General features: G+C 44.6%; 1 protein-coding gene and 1 long non-coding RNA gene across 2 annotated transcripts in view; one reads left to right on the top strand and one right to left on the bottom strand.

The window, feature by feature from the left end:
- Positions 1-17,355, bottom strand: part of RIPOR2 (RHO family interacting cell polarization regulator 2) — a 238,468-nt gene that overhangs the window by 28,006 nt on the left and 193,107 nt on the right. Inside the window, 5 exon segments of the mRNA XM_078000913.1 lie at positions 561-1,253; positions 6,041-6,170; positions 7,846-7,994; positions 8,627-8,752; positions 10,592-10,635. Coding sequence (XP_077857039.1) covers positions 561-1,253; positions 6,041-6,170; positions 7,846-7,994; positions 8,627-8,752; positions 10,592-10,635 — 1,142 coding nt within the window.
- The window catches only part of LOC114677679 (uncharacterized), a 40,589-nt gene continuing 25,111 nt past the window's right edge, over positions 1,878-17,355 (top strand). The window contains exon 1 of the long non-coding RNA XR_003729084.2: positions 1,878-2,019. This is a non-coding gene — a long non-coding RNA (uncharacterized LOC114677679). The remainder of the gene's footprint in view (positions 2,020-17,355) is intronic.

The raw sequence follows: 17,355 nt of genomic DNA, 5'->3' as shown, positions 1-17,355 counted from the left end.
CTGGGGGAATTTCAACATTCTCTAGAGCTCTTTGTTTAAATCCTAATCAATTTAGATAAGTTGATCTGTTGTCAGGAAAATAAAACTTAATATGTACTACTGGCATATTAGTGCCATTTAAAATGATGATGACCTATTAATCCTATGATTGGACAATAATTTTTTTTTTTTTTTTTTTTGACGGAGTCTTGCTCTGTCGCCCAGGCTGGAGTGCAGTGGCGCGATAACTGCTCACTGCAAGCTCCGCCTCCTGGGTTCATGCCATTCTCCTGCCTCAGCCTCCCAAGTAGCTGGGACTACAGGCACCCGCCACCACGCCCAGCTAATTTTTTTGTATTTTTAGTAGAGATGGGGTTTCACGGTGTTAGCCAGGATGTTCTCCATCTCCTGACCTCGTGATCTGCCCTCCTAGGCCTCCCAAAGTGCTGGGATTACAGGCGTGAGCCACCGCGCCCAGCCTGGACAGGACTTTTTTTTAAACGATACCTCATCTTAAACAGAATGTTGGCTTAGGACACTTCTCTCCAAACCTAATCCAATTTCTCTGAAAAGGTACTTACTTTTAGAATATCATCCAAATGCATGACTTCTTGGTTCAGATCCTGAAACTCTTTATACTGCTCTTTATGTGGTTCTAATGCAAGGAAAAGCCCATTAAAAGCATCCTCTAAGCTTCCATCTAGAAAGGATCTGCAGCCTTCGGATTCTCCCCCGACAGAGCCCTCTGAGAGCACCCTGTCTGTGGCCACTGGCACCTCTGCAGATGTGAGCCTCTTGACCAGCTGCTTCGTGATGTTTCCTTCCAAAGTGTCCAGTTCCACAGGCTTGAGCTCAGAGGCCTCCTCGGACTCTTGCAGAAGTGCCTCTGCAACATCATTCTCAAGGAACAGGTGCTCAGCCCCAGCACCTGAGGACTGTCGGCGGCAAGCCTCAGATGGGGCCGAGGCAGGTTTCCTGGGCTTCTCTGGGTCTTCCTCCTTCAGGTGTGATTTTGGCTCTTGGCCTTCTCCCAAGGAGTTCCTGGAAGATGCTGAGCTGGTGTCATCCAAACCCTCATTCTGGGAGGCCAGGCTGCTGTGGTGAAACTCTGCAGGGGTGATGGTAATTTCTGGATTTGTTGAGTTGGAAGGGGAGCCTGTTGAGTGGGAGGCGAGGGCGCAGTCCCCGTTGGGCAGGTCACTGAAGCTGAGCGACAGTGGCATTTTCTCCGCGGCAGCCTTTCCATTTTCAAAGATGTCATCAGGTAGATTCGACTGTAGATAAAAGATACCTCATTATTATTTTCAATACAAATGACGCATTTGGCTTGGCATGGTTTATTTCCAGACAGAGTGTAAGACAATTACAGTGAAAATACCCAGAGCTTTCAGAATATTAGCATTTTATTTGTTGATGCCTCTGTGTGTGTGTGTGTGTGTGTGTGTGTGTGTGTGTGTCTGTGTGGCTGGCAAAAGAAAAGAGACCATCAAGAACTGTTTCTCTTGTTGAATCTAGGTGAAAGTTCATGCCAATCGTCTCAAGGTTTGACATTTTTCAAAAGAAAAGGTTGCATGGGGGGGAGGGGGCTTGTTTTCTGAATTCCAAGAGCTCATAATATTTGGCAGCCATAGTTATGAATAACATTACCAATTCCTTTTTCTATTTAGGCAACTATCTTAAAAAACTTTCCAACGTCCATGCAATTTAGTTCCAAAGATGTGATGTTTTGTTCTGCTTCAATTCTCAAAAATTATTCCTTTGAAAATCTCTACCCACAAATCCCAAGCTCTGGAAAATGTTTTATTAATTTAGTAACCATGCCATAAATAATTCAAGGCCAGCCATACATTTGCATAACTTCTCTAGAAATAAGAGGAAAAGACCAATAAATGGAACATCAATCTTGCAGGAGGTACACCCCAGGGCTCTCAGGCTGCCTAGAAACACCGAGTCATCTGTCAAGCAGACCCGGGTGGTGTCACAGGTACGCCCTGTGCTTCATGAAGCAGAACTCTGAAGACAGAGGTCAGAAATATCCAGGTAACCAAGATCATTCATTTATTCAGGCATTTCCATTTCTAAGTCAGCTCTCCTTGTGCTGTGGTCTGTGTATAATGCCTAAATGCCAAATGCTGCTCTGTGGAAAGGGCTTTTTAGTTACTGAGATTAACCCCTTCAAAATGGTTAATTTTTCTTTCTTTTTTATTTTTTTGAGACAGAGTTTCACTCTTGTTGCCCAGGCTAGAGTGCAATGGTACGATCTCAACTCACTGCAACCTCTGCCTCCTGGGTTCAAGTGATTCTCCTGCCTCAGCCTCCCAAGTAGTTAGGACTACAGGCATGCGCCACCATGCCCAGCTAATTTTTGTATATATTTTTTTTTAGTAGAGACAGGGTTTCACCATGTTGGTCAGGGTGATCCCAAACTCCTGACCTCAGGTGATCCGCCTGCCTCAGTCTCCCAAAGTGCTGGGATTACAGGCGTGAGCCACCACACCCGGCCCAAAATGGTTAATTTTCTCAGATTCCAGATTCGGTTTTTAAAGTAAATAAATGGTAAGTATTATGCTAATAATTGTTTTAATTATATAGAAATTGACAAATTCTCAAAATTTGCTGGGAATAAGCCCAGCGAATAAAAATGTTACAGCAAATGCAGTGAGGAGCAGACGGGAAGATAAAGGCTCCCCGTCCTCCTCCAGCTGGCTCCCTGGTCCCATTCATTGCTGCTGCATCTGAGGCCATGAGATCCTGACACATGCAGTTCGTTCCACCCAAACTGTCCATTGTTGTAGCATGGTTGGAAGGCGATTTACTTTAACTGCAGGCGAGTAAAATGATGTGTCACTGGACACTTGAGTAACCTCTACAAGCTCAGTCTCTTTACCTCCAAAACTGAGGATGTTTTACTCTGTGAGTGATTACTGAGCTGTGGTCCACAATGTTGTTGGGGTGTTGGGCTCTGGTGCTCCTCTTCCTCCCCTCCCAGCTTGTGTATTTCAGTTTCTTCCCTCAAGTATTTGCACCCCCCACCTCATATACACCTTATGTCTCTAGGAAAGATAAAAGGAATCTTTTAGGGGAGGGATGAGGGATGCCTGGACCCTTCTCCTTAGACCTCATCCACGGGGGTCCCTTAGGCTTCTAGAACCTGTGGGTCCTCCACATGGTCCCACTGAGCCTCATCTGATCTGTGCACACATCTCATGGCAGCACCGAGGGAGGTGGGAGACACTGGGTATGGCGGAGAGATTGGGTTGTCAGGATTCTTATTCCAATTCCAAAGTCCTTCCCAGCCATTTCTCTTGAGACTCCAAGACTCAAGCCCAACTTCCACCTACTTAAGTGGCAAATATTTGGTGAGAATAAATCGAGATGCCCTGCCCAAGGGGACTTGCAGTCTACCAAGGGGACGAGCCTAACAATGAGCACGCAACAGTACAACGGTGTGCATGCTGTAACTGAGGGATGACATCATGAGGGAAGGGCCCCAATAAGGGGGTGGCTGCTGCCTGAGAAAGAGCCAGTCCTGGAGCTTAATGTGGAGGATGGTGAGGTAGGGGGCAGGCACCAGAGGAAGTGCATTCTAGAAGGAACAACATGCGAAGACATGAGCTCCTGAAAAGAGGTGGTGCATTTTGAGGACACTGAGAAGCTCCAAGGGGCCCCAGCAGAGGACAGAGAGTGGAAAAGTGAGATGGGCTTGTGGTGGGCTGTAGGGAGATGGGAACAGCCGCTCTGAGGACCTTTGCGTTTATCTAAAAGGCTTTATCAGGAAAATCATCCAGTTGTTTTCTAACATTGTTCTTATTTAAATTATGACATGAAACCTCTACCAACTCTCACCCACAACCCTCAACCTGTAGCACATGAGCATGAATATACATGTTAGGGTAATGGTTGCGTGTACAGCTGTGTTAGCTCTTTGTGTTTTGGTTCATGTTTTCGTGTATATTTCCCCCATATATTCTTCCCATTTTCCTTTAAAAGTCCACCAGAGGGCCGGGCGCGGTGGCTCAAGCCTGTAATCCCAGCACTTTGGGAGGCCGAGACGGGCGGATCACGAGGTCAGGAGATCGAGACCATCCTGGCTAACACGGTGAAACCCCGTCTCTACTAAAAAATACAGAAAACTAGCCGGACGAGGTGGCGGGTGTCTGTAGTCCCAGCTACTCGGGAGGCTGAGGCAGGAGAATGGTGTAAACCCGGGAGGCAGAGCTTGCAGCAAGCTGAGATCCGGCCACTGCACTCCAGCCTGGGCGACGGAGCGAGACTGTCTCAAAAAAAAAAAAAAAAGATAAAAAAATAAAAAAAATAAAAGTCCACCAGAGTTTAGCCTGGTCCTTTTCACCTGCCTTTTGAGACAAGGTCTTGCTCTGCTTTCCAGACTGGACTGCAGTCATGCAATAACTCACTGCAGCCTCAACCTCCTGGGCTTTAATGATCATCCTGCTTCAGTCTCCTGGGTAGCTGGGACCACAGGTGTGTACAACCACACCAGGGTAATTTTTAAATTTTTTGTAGAGACAGGGTCTCACTTTGTTGCCCAGGCTGGTCTTGAACTCCTGGGCTCAAGCAATCCACCTGCCTTGGCCTCACAAGGTGCTGGGATTATAGGTGTGAGCCACCATGTTCAGCCTTCACCTGCATTTTTTAATTCAATGAAAAAGATGCAACTATTATTATTATTAACTCGAAGACTTTTAATCCTTTCCTCTGCTGACACTCAAAGCTTCCTTTTATACGTCTGTGAAGAGCAGGATGTTCCATGCATGTGCGTGTGCATGCATGTGTGTAGTGTGTATCCTCTCATGACATAATGTATACTACATAATACTTATTGTATTCCTGACTGCGAATTAAGGATTGCTTTTTGTCAAAGTGTTATAAAATTAACAAACATTATAATAAACTAAGACGGAGAAGCTTTCAAATAGAAGTAGCTCTAGTAAAACTCATTGAAATCCTTCTGAGTTCCTTGAATGCCAATTTTTTTTGTTTTTGTTTTTGAGATGGAGTTTGCTGTTGCCCAGACTGGAGTGCAAGGGCACCATCTCGGCTCACTGCAACCTCTGCCTCCTGGGTTCAAGTGATCCTCTCACCTCAGCCTCCCAAGTAGCTGGGACTACAGGCACATGCCTCCACTCCCGGCTACTTTTTGTATTTTTAGCAGAGGCAGGGTTTGACTATGTTGGCCAGGCTGGTCTTGAACGCCTGAGCTCAAGTGATCCACCCACCTCAGCCTCTCAAAGTGCTGGGATTACAGGTGTGAGCCGCCATGCTGGGCCGAATGCCAGTTTTTGAAAGGCTTCAACTTGTTTAAAATCTTGTTACCATGGATATCTTTGCCACAATGGAGAAAAATCACAGCACAAAAACGGGATTATTAGAAGAGAAGGACAAACTGTGTCTCTATCAAAGTTACATGCACAACCAAGTTTCCCACCCCAAGGACAGTACAGCTGTAACTATTACCCAGTGAGCAAGACAGAGAAGATAAAACAAGAGACATGCTGAGTCACACATGCCACAAGCCCCCCCGAAGTCAAGCACTCCATACCCAGCAGGCCACACTCACATAGAGCTCTAGCACGGCCTTGGGACTCGGCCTGAGGGAGGGCAGGTCACTGAAGGAGCGGCTGCGGTGCAGCTTGGCAAAGAAAGTGTCTTGCAAGGCACTCAAGACAGACAGCCGCCTTGGCTTGTCTGGGGAAGGATGCAGCCACCTCTTCAGAAGTGAAAGCAAGATGGGGGAGTTAGTGGGAAGAATCAGGTTACTATGTTTTGTTAGCTTTTTAGCGAGCATTTTTTATTAAAACAAGCGGCTATTATTTATATCAACTTCTTTAAAAGGCTGATCTTAGAGAATGTTCAGAAAAATCTACATGTTAGCATCACAGCAATAGGTAAGGTGGGCAAGGAGAGAGGAAAAACAGGAGGCTTACCACCTCTGATAGAATTACTGAGAACTCCCAGCACTGTCTCTCAAGCATTTCAAATGCTGGGTGCAAGCACTGGCTCAGGTGCACTGATTCTACTCGGGAAATTACACTGAACTTACAAAGAAGGAGTGGTCTTTGAAGGTGGGCGTTTCCGGGGTACCCTGGCTGTACATGGACATTCTCCTCTGAAGGGCTGCCGCCTTGTTCCCAGCGCCTGAGGATGCGGTCATGTCCTCCACGTCAAATGGACTGCAAAACAACAGGATCCCATGTATGCACATTTGGTAAAATCACCTATCATCAACAGACCACAGGCTGAGAGAGTACCTCATTACATAAAAGTAAACTCAACCTGTGGGAACTGGGCTGGTTTTAGCTACATTGGTTTGCAGAAAATAAACCTGGATAAAAGAAAAGTGGAGCAGAAAACTGAGTCTAGACTCACCCAAGGGACCCCAGAATATTATCACAGCTCTAAGCACAATTTATCTATACACTTAGATACACCCGTTCCTCACCAACATTAGAAACACAAACTTATGAATGCTTTCTTCGACAAAACAAGATGTTGAAAAGTCTATAAAAATTATCTGAACTTTGTGGGGCTAGATACCTTAATGGTATAAGACATCGACAGACTATTGTTCTGTTCTAAAGAAAACACTCAAAAATAGAATCCCATTCATTTCAGTTGACACAGAGCCTCTTGTGTGGGAAGAGAATAACAGTCTGTTCACAATGATGCCACTTAATATCATGGCACCTGATTCATCCAGCAAGAAGAATGATCTTGCATGTGAGACGTCAATGACTGCAGATTGTGGGGAGGGAAGGGCTGGGTAACGTGTGCTGATGATGACGAGGCAAGAGTGTCTTTGCTGCTTCCACACCTGGCTTTCTATATTGTAAATGAGACCCTGAGCATGAATACTCAACACGTCAACTCAGCAATATACCAGGGGCATTACATTAAACATTGTGAACTACTAGTGGGGGTTTCTTTTTGTTTTTTTTTTTTTGTTTGTTTTTTTTTGAGATGGAGTTTCCCTCTTGTTGCCCAGGCTGGAGTGCAATGGCACGATCTCAGCTCACTGCAACCTCTGCCTCCCGGTTCAAGCGATTCTCTTGCCTCAGCCGCCCGAGTAGCTGGCATTACAGGTGCCTGCCACAATGCCCGGCTAATTTTTGTATTTTTAGTAGAGACGGGGTTTCACTATGTTGGCCGGGCTCGTCTCGAACTCCTGACCTCAGGCGATCCACCTTCCTTGGCCTCCCAAAGTGCTGGGATTACAGGTGTGAGCCATCGCGCCCGGCGCTACTGGTGTTAATAACTTATCATGACCTTTCTCACTGGGTGACTTTGGAAAACCATTTCTAAGTTCATTGTTTTGAAAAAAGATCTCTCTTGCCCTTTGGGGATGTTCTATTTCAGTAAATACAGTGCAGAGGAACTAAGGATGCTCATAATTTTCCAGAGCAGCATGAATTTATGCGATAAAGAGGAATAAGCATTTAAAGCATCATAGTGAGAATCAGGATTTTTCTGAGGTCAAAGTACCTCCTATTGGACAGATATTTTCTTTCAAATTAGTTTACTTGAGAGGACATATTCTCTTATATATTGAAAGGTAGAGAGGGAAGGAAGGTGACAGAAAAATATTTTAAAATAGAAAGTAGAAGAGGCGATTGGTGATATGATCCAGGCTTCTCCAACTTTAACACGCGTGCACCTCACCCGGGGAGTTTGTTAAACAGATTCTGGGGCCTGAGCAATTCTGCCACAGTAGTTCTGGGGTGGGGCCCAAGATTCTGCTTTTTTAACAAGCTCCCTGGTGATGCAGATGGTCCATGCACCAGCTTTGAATAGCACTAGCCCGTATCAGATATTCCTATATGAAGAGATAAAAGAGGAAGAGGCACTTACTACCAGGTGATTTCCAGGTTCAGTTTGATGGTGCCAAGGTCATTGATGTCGACAGCCACCACCTGAGGTCGGGCTGCAAACAGCTCTTTGGTCTCACAGGTCACACTACCTACCAGGATGTGAGTTGCCAGCCCTTTGAGCTCCGTGACCTAGCAGAGATAGTGGGAGGGGAAAGGCCTTACATCACAGCAGAGGAGAAAGGTAGGATAATGTGTCATTTTTTTTACTGAGCTAGGTTGGTCATTTCTTTCAGAATCATATCTGAAATTGGAAGTGGATTTTGTTTTTTCTTTCTGGAGACAGGGTCTCTCTCTGTCATCCAGGCTATAGTGCAGTAGTGTGATCATGGCTCACTGCAGCCTTGACCTCCTGGGCTCAGGTGATCTTCCCACCTCAGACTCCCAAGTAGCTGGGACTACAGGCACACGTACCACATCTGGCTAATTTTTGTACTTTTGTAGAGATGGGGTTTTGCCATGTTGGCCAGGCTGGTCTCCAACTCCTGGGCTCACGTGATCCACTCACCTCAGCTTCCCAAAGTGCTGGGATTACAGGTGTGAGCCACTACACTACGCCTGGCCAGAGATGGATATTTCAAAAGTGTATCTTAGATTGACTTTACCTATTCTGATGTGAGAGCAACAGTCTTTGTAATGGACTTGTAGTGCAGAGAACTCCGTGGGATGGAGGGGTGACAGGCAGGGGTCCCGGGTAAAGGCCCCACCAATAGATCATCCAGCTGTGGCACCATGAAAGACAACAGGCAATGACAATACTGTACCTTGATGGAGATGAACCCAACTATCAGGGGCAGAAAAACTGTTTCTTCTCCATCCCAGCTCTGCTTGCCATTTACTTCTATTTTGCCTTTTAGTTTCCACCGCTGCCGGCCATACTTCATGAAAATCTGGAGAGGAGACATCCAAGGGCCTTCATGTCTTGCCATGCCCCCTTCTCCACCAGAACACCAAGATCAAAAGGAGACAGAACTAACGCCACTGCCGCCCTCCCCTTCTCCCTCACTCTCCCTCCACCCCCTTACTCTTGGGTGTGGGTGGAGCTGGGGATGAGTGGGGAAGAGACTTTTTTTCTTTTCTTTTGAGATGGAGTCTCGCTCTGTTGCCCAGGCTGGAGTGCAATGACATGATCTTGGCTCACTGCAACCTCCGCCTCCAGGGTTCAAGCGATTCTCCTGCCTCAGCCTCCCAAGTAGCTGGGACTACAAGCATGTGCCACCATGCCCAGCTCATTTTTGTATTTTTAGTAGAGACGAGGTTTCACCATGTTGGCTAGGCTGGTATCTCGAACTCCTGACCTCAGGTGATCTACTTGCCTTGGCCTCCTAAAGTGCTAGGATTACAGGCAATAGCCACCATGCCTGGCCCAAGACTTTTAAAGCACAGTAAGTTCTGCCTGTCTGAGACACAGGGGGTACAGGTTTTCTGTAGTAAAAGGTCACTGCATGGTGCCCTTCTGCTCACTCATGCCAAGCAGTTCTCTCTCTTGTTAGTTCTGCTTCAATAGAGCAGCTACTGGGATTAATTCTTCACACAACCCAGCTCCTTTAGCGAGAGGAGTAAGTATCAGCTAAAACCCTCTTAAGCAAGAAATAAAGACATCCTTATTCTGGATAGGGAGATGGAGCTGGCAAGAACTTTGAAATCCAACGTACTCTTGGGGGAAGGTGTACAATATTTCCTTGGTCAGACTGCTTTAATGTTTAAGGGAAGATATACCCTCACCCCTGCTTTAAGAGGTATGAGTACAGAGGGTTTTGGAGGAGATGTCAGATGAAATGGTTATGTAAGTTTCCTTTTGAAGAGGGAAAGGAACAAAGCCTATTTTTACTTTTTGGAGCACATTTTTACAAAGAAAGATCTAGATGTTATTTTTCTTCAGTCATGGTACTTATGATCAGCCATGATCCTGGATTGGCTCTTGGATCAGGAAAAAAAACAACAAACCCTGCTTACCTAGTACAATATTGGAACATCTGGCAAAATATGAACATAGACTAATTCCAGGTGATGTTAGCTGAAGAGCCAATCTTAAACTCACTGGTGTTGAGGGCTTAGTAATGCCTATGTGAGAGAATGTCCTTCCATTCTTAGAAGAAGAATTTAGGGATAAAGAGTCCTGGCGTTTGCATCTTGCTCTAAAATGGTTCAGGGGCCAGGCGTGGTGGCTCACACCTGTAATCCCAGCTCTTTGGGAGGCCAAGGCGGGGGGATTGCTTGAGGTCAGGAGTTTGAGACCAGCCTGGCCAACATGGTAAAACCCCATCTCTACTAAAAACACACAAAAAATTAGCCAGGTGTGGTGGCGGGCGCCTGTAGTTCCAGCTACTCTGGAGGCTGAGGCAGGAGAATCGCTTGAACCCAGGAGGCAGAGGTTGCAGTGAGTTGAGATCATGCCACTGCACTCCAGCCTGGGCAACAGAGTGAGACTCCATCTCAAAAATAAATAAATAAAAATAAATAAAATGGTTCAGCAACATAATAGTAACAATGACAGCAATAATGATGATGACAGAGCAAATGTGGCATAATGTTACAAAGTGGTGAATCTAGATGAAGGGTTTATGGGAAGTCCTGTACCCGTTTCCAGACTTTCTCATTGGCTTAAAATGTTTTTCAAAATGAAAAATTAAAAAAAAAAAAGACAACTTGAGAAGCAAAATGACATGACAACTGGCCCCTACCCTTCAGGTCCGTAATTCCAGCACCCAGACCAAGACAATACTTACTTCATATTGATCTCCAGGACAGAGGCGCGCAAATCCAGCCAGACCTGGAACCAAGCAATTGGAAAGTGAGGTGTAGAACATTATTTCCCCTCTCTATAGACACATACTGGCATGTTGAAAAGAATTCAGGTGAAGTGTCAGAACTTTGTGCAAACTCACATAACACTTTTTGGGGCCATTCCTGGGGAACAACTGTTTTGGGGGAGTTCCTTCTATCACAGGTAAAGAAGACATTCCTGGATGAAGTGATGGAAGAGGTGGTTTCCAAGGTAGGGGAGGCTGGGCCAGAGGGGGAGCTAGAGCTCAGTACATCTTGGGCTGATTTAAGATCCAAGCAGATTCCAGGGTTAGGGTATTAGGGCCAGAAAGATTTATATATTTATCCAACATATTCCCATGAAGATAATCTGGTCTCCTATTTTCCCTTCTGTCCTAAAATGTGTAATTTTTAGGTGCCTCCCATTTGAGTTAAGATTCCATGCAGTTATTTCCCTTGCTGCCCTCCAATTTACTCATTCTGATGTTTTCTTTATCCTTTTTATCTGGTATAATGATACAAGTTGCTGTTATGAAATCCCTGAAAATGGATTATTACTTACACAAAGCTAGTGATTAAGAAAACAAAATCAATCCAACCAACCAAATGATACACCCCCAAAAGAAAGATGGGACTTCTACTGTGCCATCCAGCAAGCCACGGCTAACTGGATCTGCTCAGTTTGAGATCTCTCTCTGGTGCAGCAGCAAAAACAAATCTTATCGGACTAGATGGTCACCATCTGAGGCCATCTCAGGAATACTGGCTTTGTCCAGTCTTTTTCTTTCCTTTTGTAGATATTTACTGAGAGTCTGCTGTATGTAAGGGTCTATGCTAGGCATTGGGGTAATAATTTGGAAATTAAAGACTATATGGATCCCCATGATCTAGAACAAAATACGGTTAAAGCCCACAGAAATGAAACAGACAAAGACTTGCAGACAGTAAGATGGAGTTACACCTGAGGTTAATTTGTTTGTCTACTGGCTATCCTACTCTAGAAAATTTACTTAACCCAAGTTTCTTCATCTTTAACATAGGATAACAGTGTCCACTTCATAGAATTGTTTGTAACAACAACAGATGGCATCTTACACATAGTAGGTCCTTAATACGTGGTAATGATGATATATCCAAGAGTGGGATAATACTATTTATTGAGTACATGCCATCTACTATTTAATGAAAGATGTAATCTATATGAAAAGACACAAGGCTGGCATATTGGCTCCCTCCTATAATCCTAGCACTTTGGGAGGCCAAGGCAGGAGGATGACTTGAGCTCAGGAGTTCAAGACAAGCCTGGGCAACATAGTGAGACCTCATCTCTACTAAAAAGAAAAAAAAATTAGCCAGGTGTGGTGGTGCATGTCTGCAGTCCCAGCTGCTCGGAGGCTGAGGTGGGAGGATCGCTTGAGCCCAGGAGGTCTGGGCTATAGTGAGCCGTGATTACACTACCGCACTCCAGCCTCGGTAACAGAGTGAGACTCTGTCTCAAAAAGGAAAGAGAAGAGAAGAGAAGAGAAGAGAAAAAGAAAACACACAGTAAACTGATATGCATCAGGGAGGGAAACAGCAGTGGAGAGACAGAAGGAGATCTTTGCTTTTTTCTGTATTTTTATGAGAATGTATTACTATATAATTAAAATTAAAAAACAGAGACTATCTTATTTAATGTAGAATAGTTTTATAGAAGAAAGCAGCATTTGAATAACAAAGTTTCACCACAGTAAAATGAGGACATGGGTGTACAGACACTTCCAGGCTGAGTGAATGACATGTGTGTATTCAACAATGTTTCTTGAATGTCTACTGTGTCAAGCATGAATAAAGGTGTGAGGAGGAAGGTGTGCTAGTCACATGTGCATAGCAAATGAGGAAACTAATCTCATCAACAGAGGCTTGTCAGTGACCCAGCTTTACTTTAATCAGTTGTTTCTGGCTTTAGTCAGCTGTTAAGTTGTTTTCGTGCCAATCACAAAGCAAAGCCCTTTACGTTCGCTGGGGCCTAAAGACTAAAAGTTTTATTCAAGGAACCAAACAAATTTAATAAAAATGGGTAAAAATCTTTATCCTTTAAAAATTTTTTGAAGGAAAAAAATAAAGTCTTATAAGATTTCCAGTTAAGAATTCAGTACAGGCTGGATGTGGTAGCTCACGCCTGTAATCCCAGCACTTTAGGAGGCTGAGGTGGGCAGATCATCTGAGGTCAGGAGTTCCAGGTCAGCCTGGCCAACATGGAGAAACCCTGTCTCTACTAAAAATACAAAAACTAGCCTGGCGGGGTGGTGCTCGCCTGTAATCCTAGCTTTTCAGGGGCTGAGGCAGGAGAATCGCTTGAACCCTGGAGGCAGAGGTTGCAGTGAGCAGAGATCACGCCACTGCACTCAAGCCTACATGACAGAGCGAGACTTCATCTCAGAAAAAATCCAAAAACACAAGCAAAGAATTCAGTACAAATATTTGTAGTGAACTTTTAGTTAAAGGCAAGATTTATAATGTAATGTTAAGTATAAAAAGAAAAAAGGTAGCTGGGTGCGGTGGCTCACACCTGTAATCCCAGCACTTTGGGAGGCCGAGGCAGGTGGATCACGAGGTCAAGAGATTGAGACCATCCTGGCCAACATGGTGAAACCCCGTCTCTACTAAAAATACAAAAATTAGCTGGGTGTGGTGGTGGGTACCTGTAGTCCCAGCTACTTGGGAGGCTGAGGCAGGATAGTCACTTGAACTTGGGAGGCGGGGGTTGCAGTGAGCCGAGATCACACCACTGCACTACAGCCTGGCAACAGAGCGAGACTCCGTCTCAAAAAAAAAAAAAAAAAAAAAGGAAGGACACAAAGCCTTACATAGGGTATAACCTTGGCTATATATAAATGGATCCCTGGGGAAGAAAGTCTAGAAAACCATACCAAACTGTTAAAAAATAATGATCTCTGGTAGGGTAGAATTAAGGAGAAAGTTAAATTTTTGTCATTAAGTGATAATTTTTATTTGATTTTTTAAAAGATCATATATTTTGTAATACAGAAAAAAGATGTAAAAAAGATCACACACCTTGGCAGGCAGTGTGTACACACAGAAAAGTTGGTTGGATATTTTAATAATTTTAATAAAAGCTTAGCACTGGGTGCAATGATTATATATGATTTTAATTTTTTGGTTATATTTCTCAATGTTTTAAAAAAAACAAGAAGGTACTACTTTCTTTCTTTTTTTTTTTTTTTTTTTTTTTTTTGAGACGGAGTCATGCTCTGTCGCCCAGGCTGGAGTGCAGTAGCCGGATCTCAGCTCACTGCAAGCTCCGCCTCCCGGGTTCACGCCATTCTCCTGCCTCAGCCTCCCAAGTAGCTGGGACTACAGGCGCCCGCCACTTCGCCCGGCTAGTTTTTTGTATTTTTTAGTAGAGACGGGGTTTCACCGTGTTAGCCAGGATGGTCTGGATCTCCTGACCTCGTGATCCGCCCGTCTCGGCCTCCCAAAGTGCTGGGATTACAGGCTTGAGCCACCGCGCCCGGCCAGAAGGTACTACTTTCAAAGTGTTTACGTCAAGATTGAAGAAGACACGAACAGTTCCTCCCTGTTTACCCAGTGACTTTTTAGAGGCAGTCCGAGGAAATAATTTTGATGAGCTGGTCCAGAAACAGCTGTGAGTCCTAGACTGTTCCCACACAAAGATGTCCATATGACAAATGGGTCCCTTAGTACCTCAGCCTCCTTGAGTTGCTATTTATAACCTTTGCCATTTATAACACTATTTATAACACAAAGTTTGTTTATATATTTATTTAAACGTGATTTTACCCATATAAAGATGCTGTGGGTGGTATCACACAATGTGTTTTGCCTTCTATGAATAGCCCTGTTAGTACGCTGGAGATTCTTGGCCAGGCATGGTGGCTCACACCTGTGATCCCAGTGCTCTGGGACATCAAGGCAGTAGTATCACTTGAGCCCAGGAGTTTGAGACCAACCTGGGCAACATAGTGAGACCCTATCTCTACAAAAAATTTAAAAATTAGCCAGTCATGGTGGCGTGCGCCCATGGTCCCAGTTACTCAGGAGGTTGAGGCAGGAGGATTGCTTGAGGTTAGGAGTTTGAGGCAGCAGTGAGCCACTGAACTCCACCAGCCTGTGTGACAGAGCGAGACCCTCGACTCAAAAAACAAAACAAAGCAAAAAACCCAATTAAGTTGAGAGTCTTAAATGAATGCTTCTACTTTCACCTGACTGATGGACATTGCATGGGTAAGCTGACAGCAAAAAAGGTCCCCGGATGCTTAAAAAAAAAACACGTGCTGTTACCATTACTTGTCAGTAGGTGGCAGCAACTCACCAGCTCGTCCGTGCCTTCCTGCCCGTGGAGCCAGTACATTTAAGAACAGCTTTCACTAATAATTAGAACACAACAAGCCACTTAAAAAGACTTACTGAAATAAGAGCAGAATTGAAGAAGTTTATATTCCACTAATAATTTTCTGGAGCATTTAGTTAGTCTTTTAAAAAAATACTTCTGAAAGAAAGTACAATCGACTGGCTTTTGTAAATCCTAAACTGGACATGCTAATTCTAATACAATCCAAAGTACACTTTAAAAACCTCTGCAAATTGGCCAGGCGCGGTGGCTCACACCTGTAATCCCAGCACTTTGGGAGGCTGAGGTGGGCGGATCACCTGACGTCAGGAGTTCGTGACTAGCCTGGCCAACATGGAGAAACCCTGTCTCTACTAAAAATACAAAAATTAGCCAGGTGTGATGGTGGGCATCTGTAATCCCAGCTACTCTGGAGGCTGAGGCATGAGAATCGCTTGAACCCAGGAGGCAGAGGTTGCAGTGAACGAGATGGTGCCACTGCACTCCGGCCTGGGTGACATAGCAAGACTTTGTCTCAAAAACAAAACAAAACCTCTGCAAATTAGTTCAGGATTAATTTATTGTCTGTTTATTTATGTAATTACAATGGAAGACTGGTTGAAAAGAAACTGATCTGGCATTGTTACTAGATAAAGGTGGATAAAGGGGAAATCCTTTGAAGGTGTTTGTTTCCCCACCTTTAAAATTACCAGAAATTTTGTATCTGAAGAAAACTGAATATGAGAAAGGTACTTGGTAGTGATGTGTTTTTCACATCTCAGCCCACGTTACTAAGCAAAATTTCTTGGAACTGCTGTAGTGGCATCACTGATCCTCTGATTGTAGCAATAATGTAGCACAACGGCACTATCTAGGCACAAACAGCTTTTGTGCCGTGCTTCTTAAAGTTCTGTCTGCAGTGTAAGCCACTGGTGGTACTGGCCACGGAATTAGCACTAACAGTGGGGCAATGACAGTTACAGTCTGTCTTTGAGGCCTGGCCAGGTTTCTTTCAGGCTCTTGTCTGGGGGCCTGCTGGCATTTTCACGGTTAGAGAAAGCTGCAAGTTTTCTCAACAGTTTGTGATTACTAGTGCATGATCTAGAAAGCTTAATGAAAGCTTTCTAGCTTTCACTCAAAAAACCAGCATGGGGGTTACCTCTGAGGGTGGGCATGGGGGACTTGCAGGGGTCATACCTTTGGATGTTTCATGGTACTCACATATTACTGATCTAATACCTCTTCCACAGCCTCGTTTGGAGGGTGTTACAGCAGCTGCCTACTCTTGCCTGCCTTCCTTTGCTCAGACACCATTCTGCCAGAACACTCTCCATCATTTCTCCCTTCACACTTCCTACTTTAAGACAACCAACCAAGTAGCTATACAGTCAGGAGCTCCTATTACAGGCCTTACTGATTTATTGACTAGGCATAAATAATGCAAGTTTACTAGCTCAGTGGTGGTTCTTCCTTCTCAGGAATGTTGATCTGCCCTGGAAACTGTAAGGACCAGCAGAGACTGGATATATACACTGCCTGGAACTTCATTTGAACCAAGTAATAATTTGGAGAACTAGTTTGCTCTAAGGAACTACATCTCTTTACCTCCATCCTGTTTGATAGTTTGCAGATTAAGTGCTCTCCGTTCGGCCTGGCATTCATGGATTTTTATAATCAACACCCAACTAATTCTCCATAGCTCTTCTCCCGACAAGCACGTCAGCCACACCGGTCTACTTGTCACCTCTGAACAGGCTTTCCTCTGTTTGGTGAATGCTATTCTGGTGCTGTTCACCATATATTACACTGGGAAGCCTTCCTCTTTCCTGCTCCCCTCCCCACCTGGAGAGGTGAGTGGCAACCTTTTCCTCCTCTCCCCTCCTGCTTCTGTAGCAAACATGGTCACACAGGTGGTCATTCATTCCATTGGATGAGAATGCACAGCCTCATATGTCCCTTTTCTCTGGTAGACCATGTGGAACTCAAGGCCAGGGACCAGTCATCAGAATGCAGTTTAGTGCCTAGCCAATAGCAGGCACTTGGTAAGTACTTGCTCTATTCTCTTTAACATCACTACCCCAAAAAGTTGTTGTCTAGTGTTGAGGGTGGGGCAAAAGGGAAGTGAGGAAGGGTGTGGTGCAAGGAAGTTGGGGGTTGCTGGGTCTGAGAGTATTATGACATACTCTCAGTTTGTCAATATGTATGTTGGAAGTAGTTTTTACCAGAATGAATAACAGATGAGAAAGCAGCTGATTGCAAAGACAATAGGATTTCTTGGCAGCATGAGAAGGTTTCCCTTTCTCTTTATGGAGGAAGAGAAAGATTTCCATGGGGGCGTTTACCCTTGAAAGGCTTCACAGATGTAGTTTCTGA

Source organism: Macaca mulatta, chromosome 4, assembly GCF_049350105.2.
Source record: "Macaca mulatta isolate MMU2019108-1 chromosome 4, T2T-MMU8v2.0, whole genome shotgun sequence".
Classification (NCBI taxonomy): domain Eukaryota; kingdom Metazoa; phylum Chordata; class Mammalia; order Primates; family Cercopithecidae; genus Macaca; species Macaca mulatta.
Note: the sequence above shows the minus strand (reverse complement) of the source record. Positions and strands in the feature narration are given on the sequence as shown.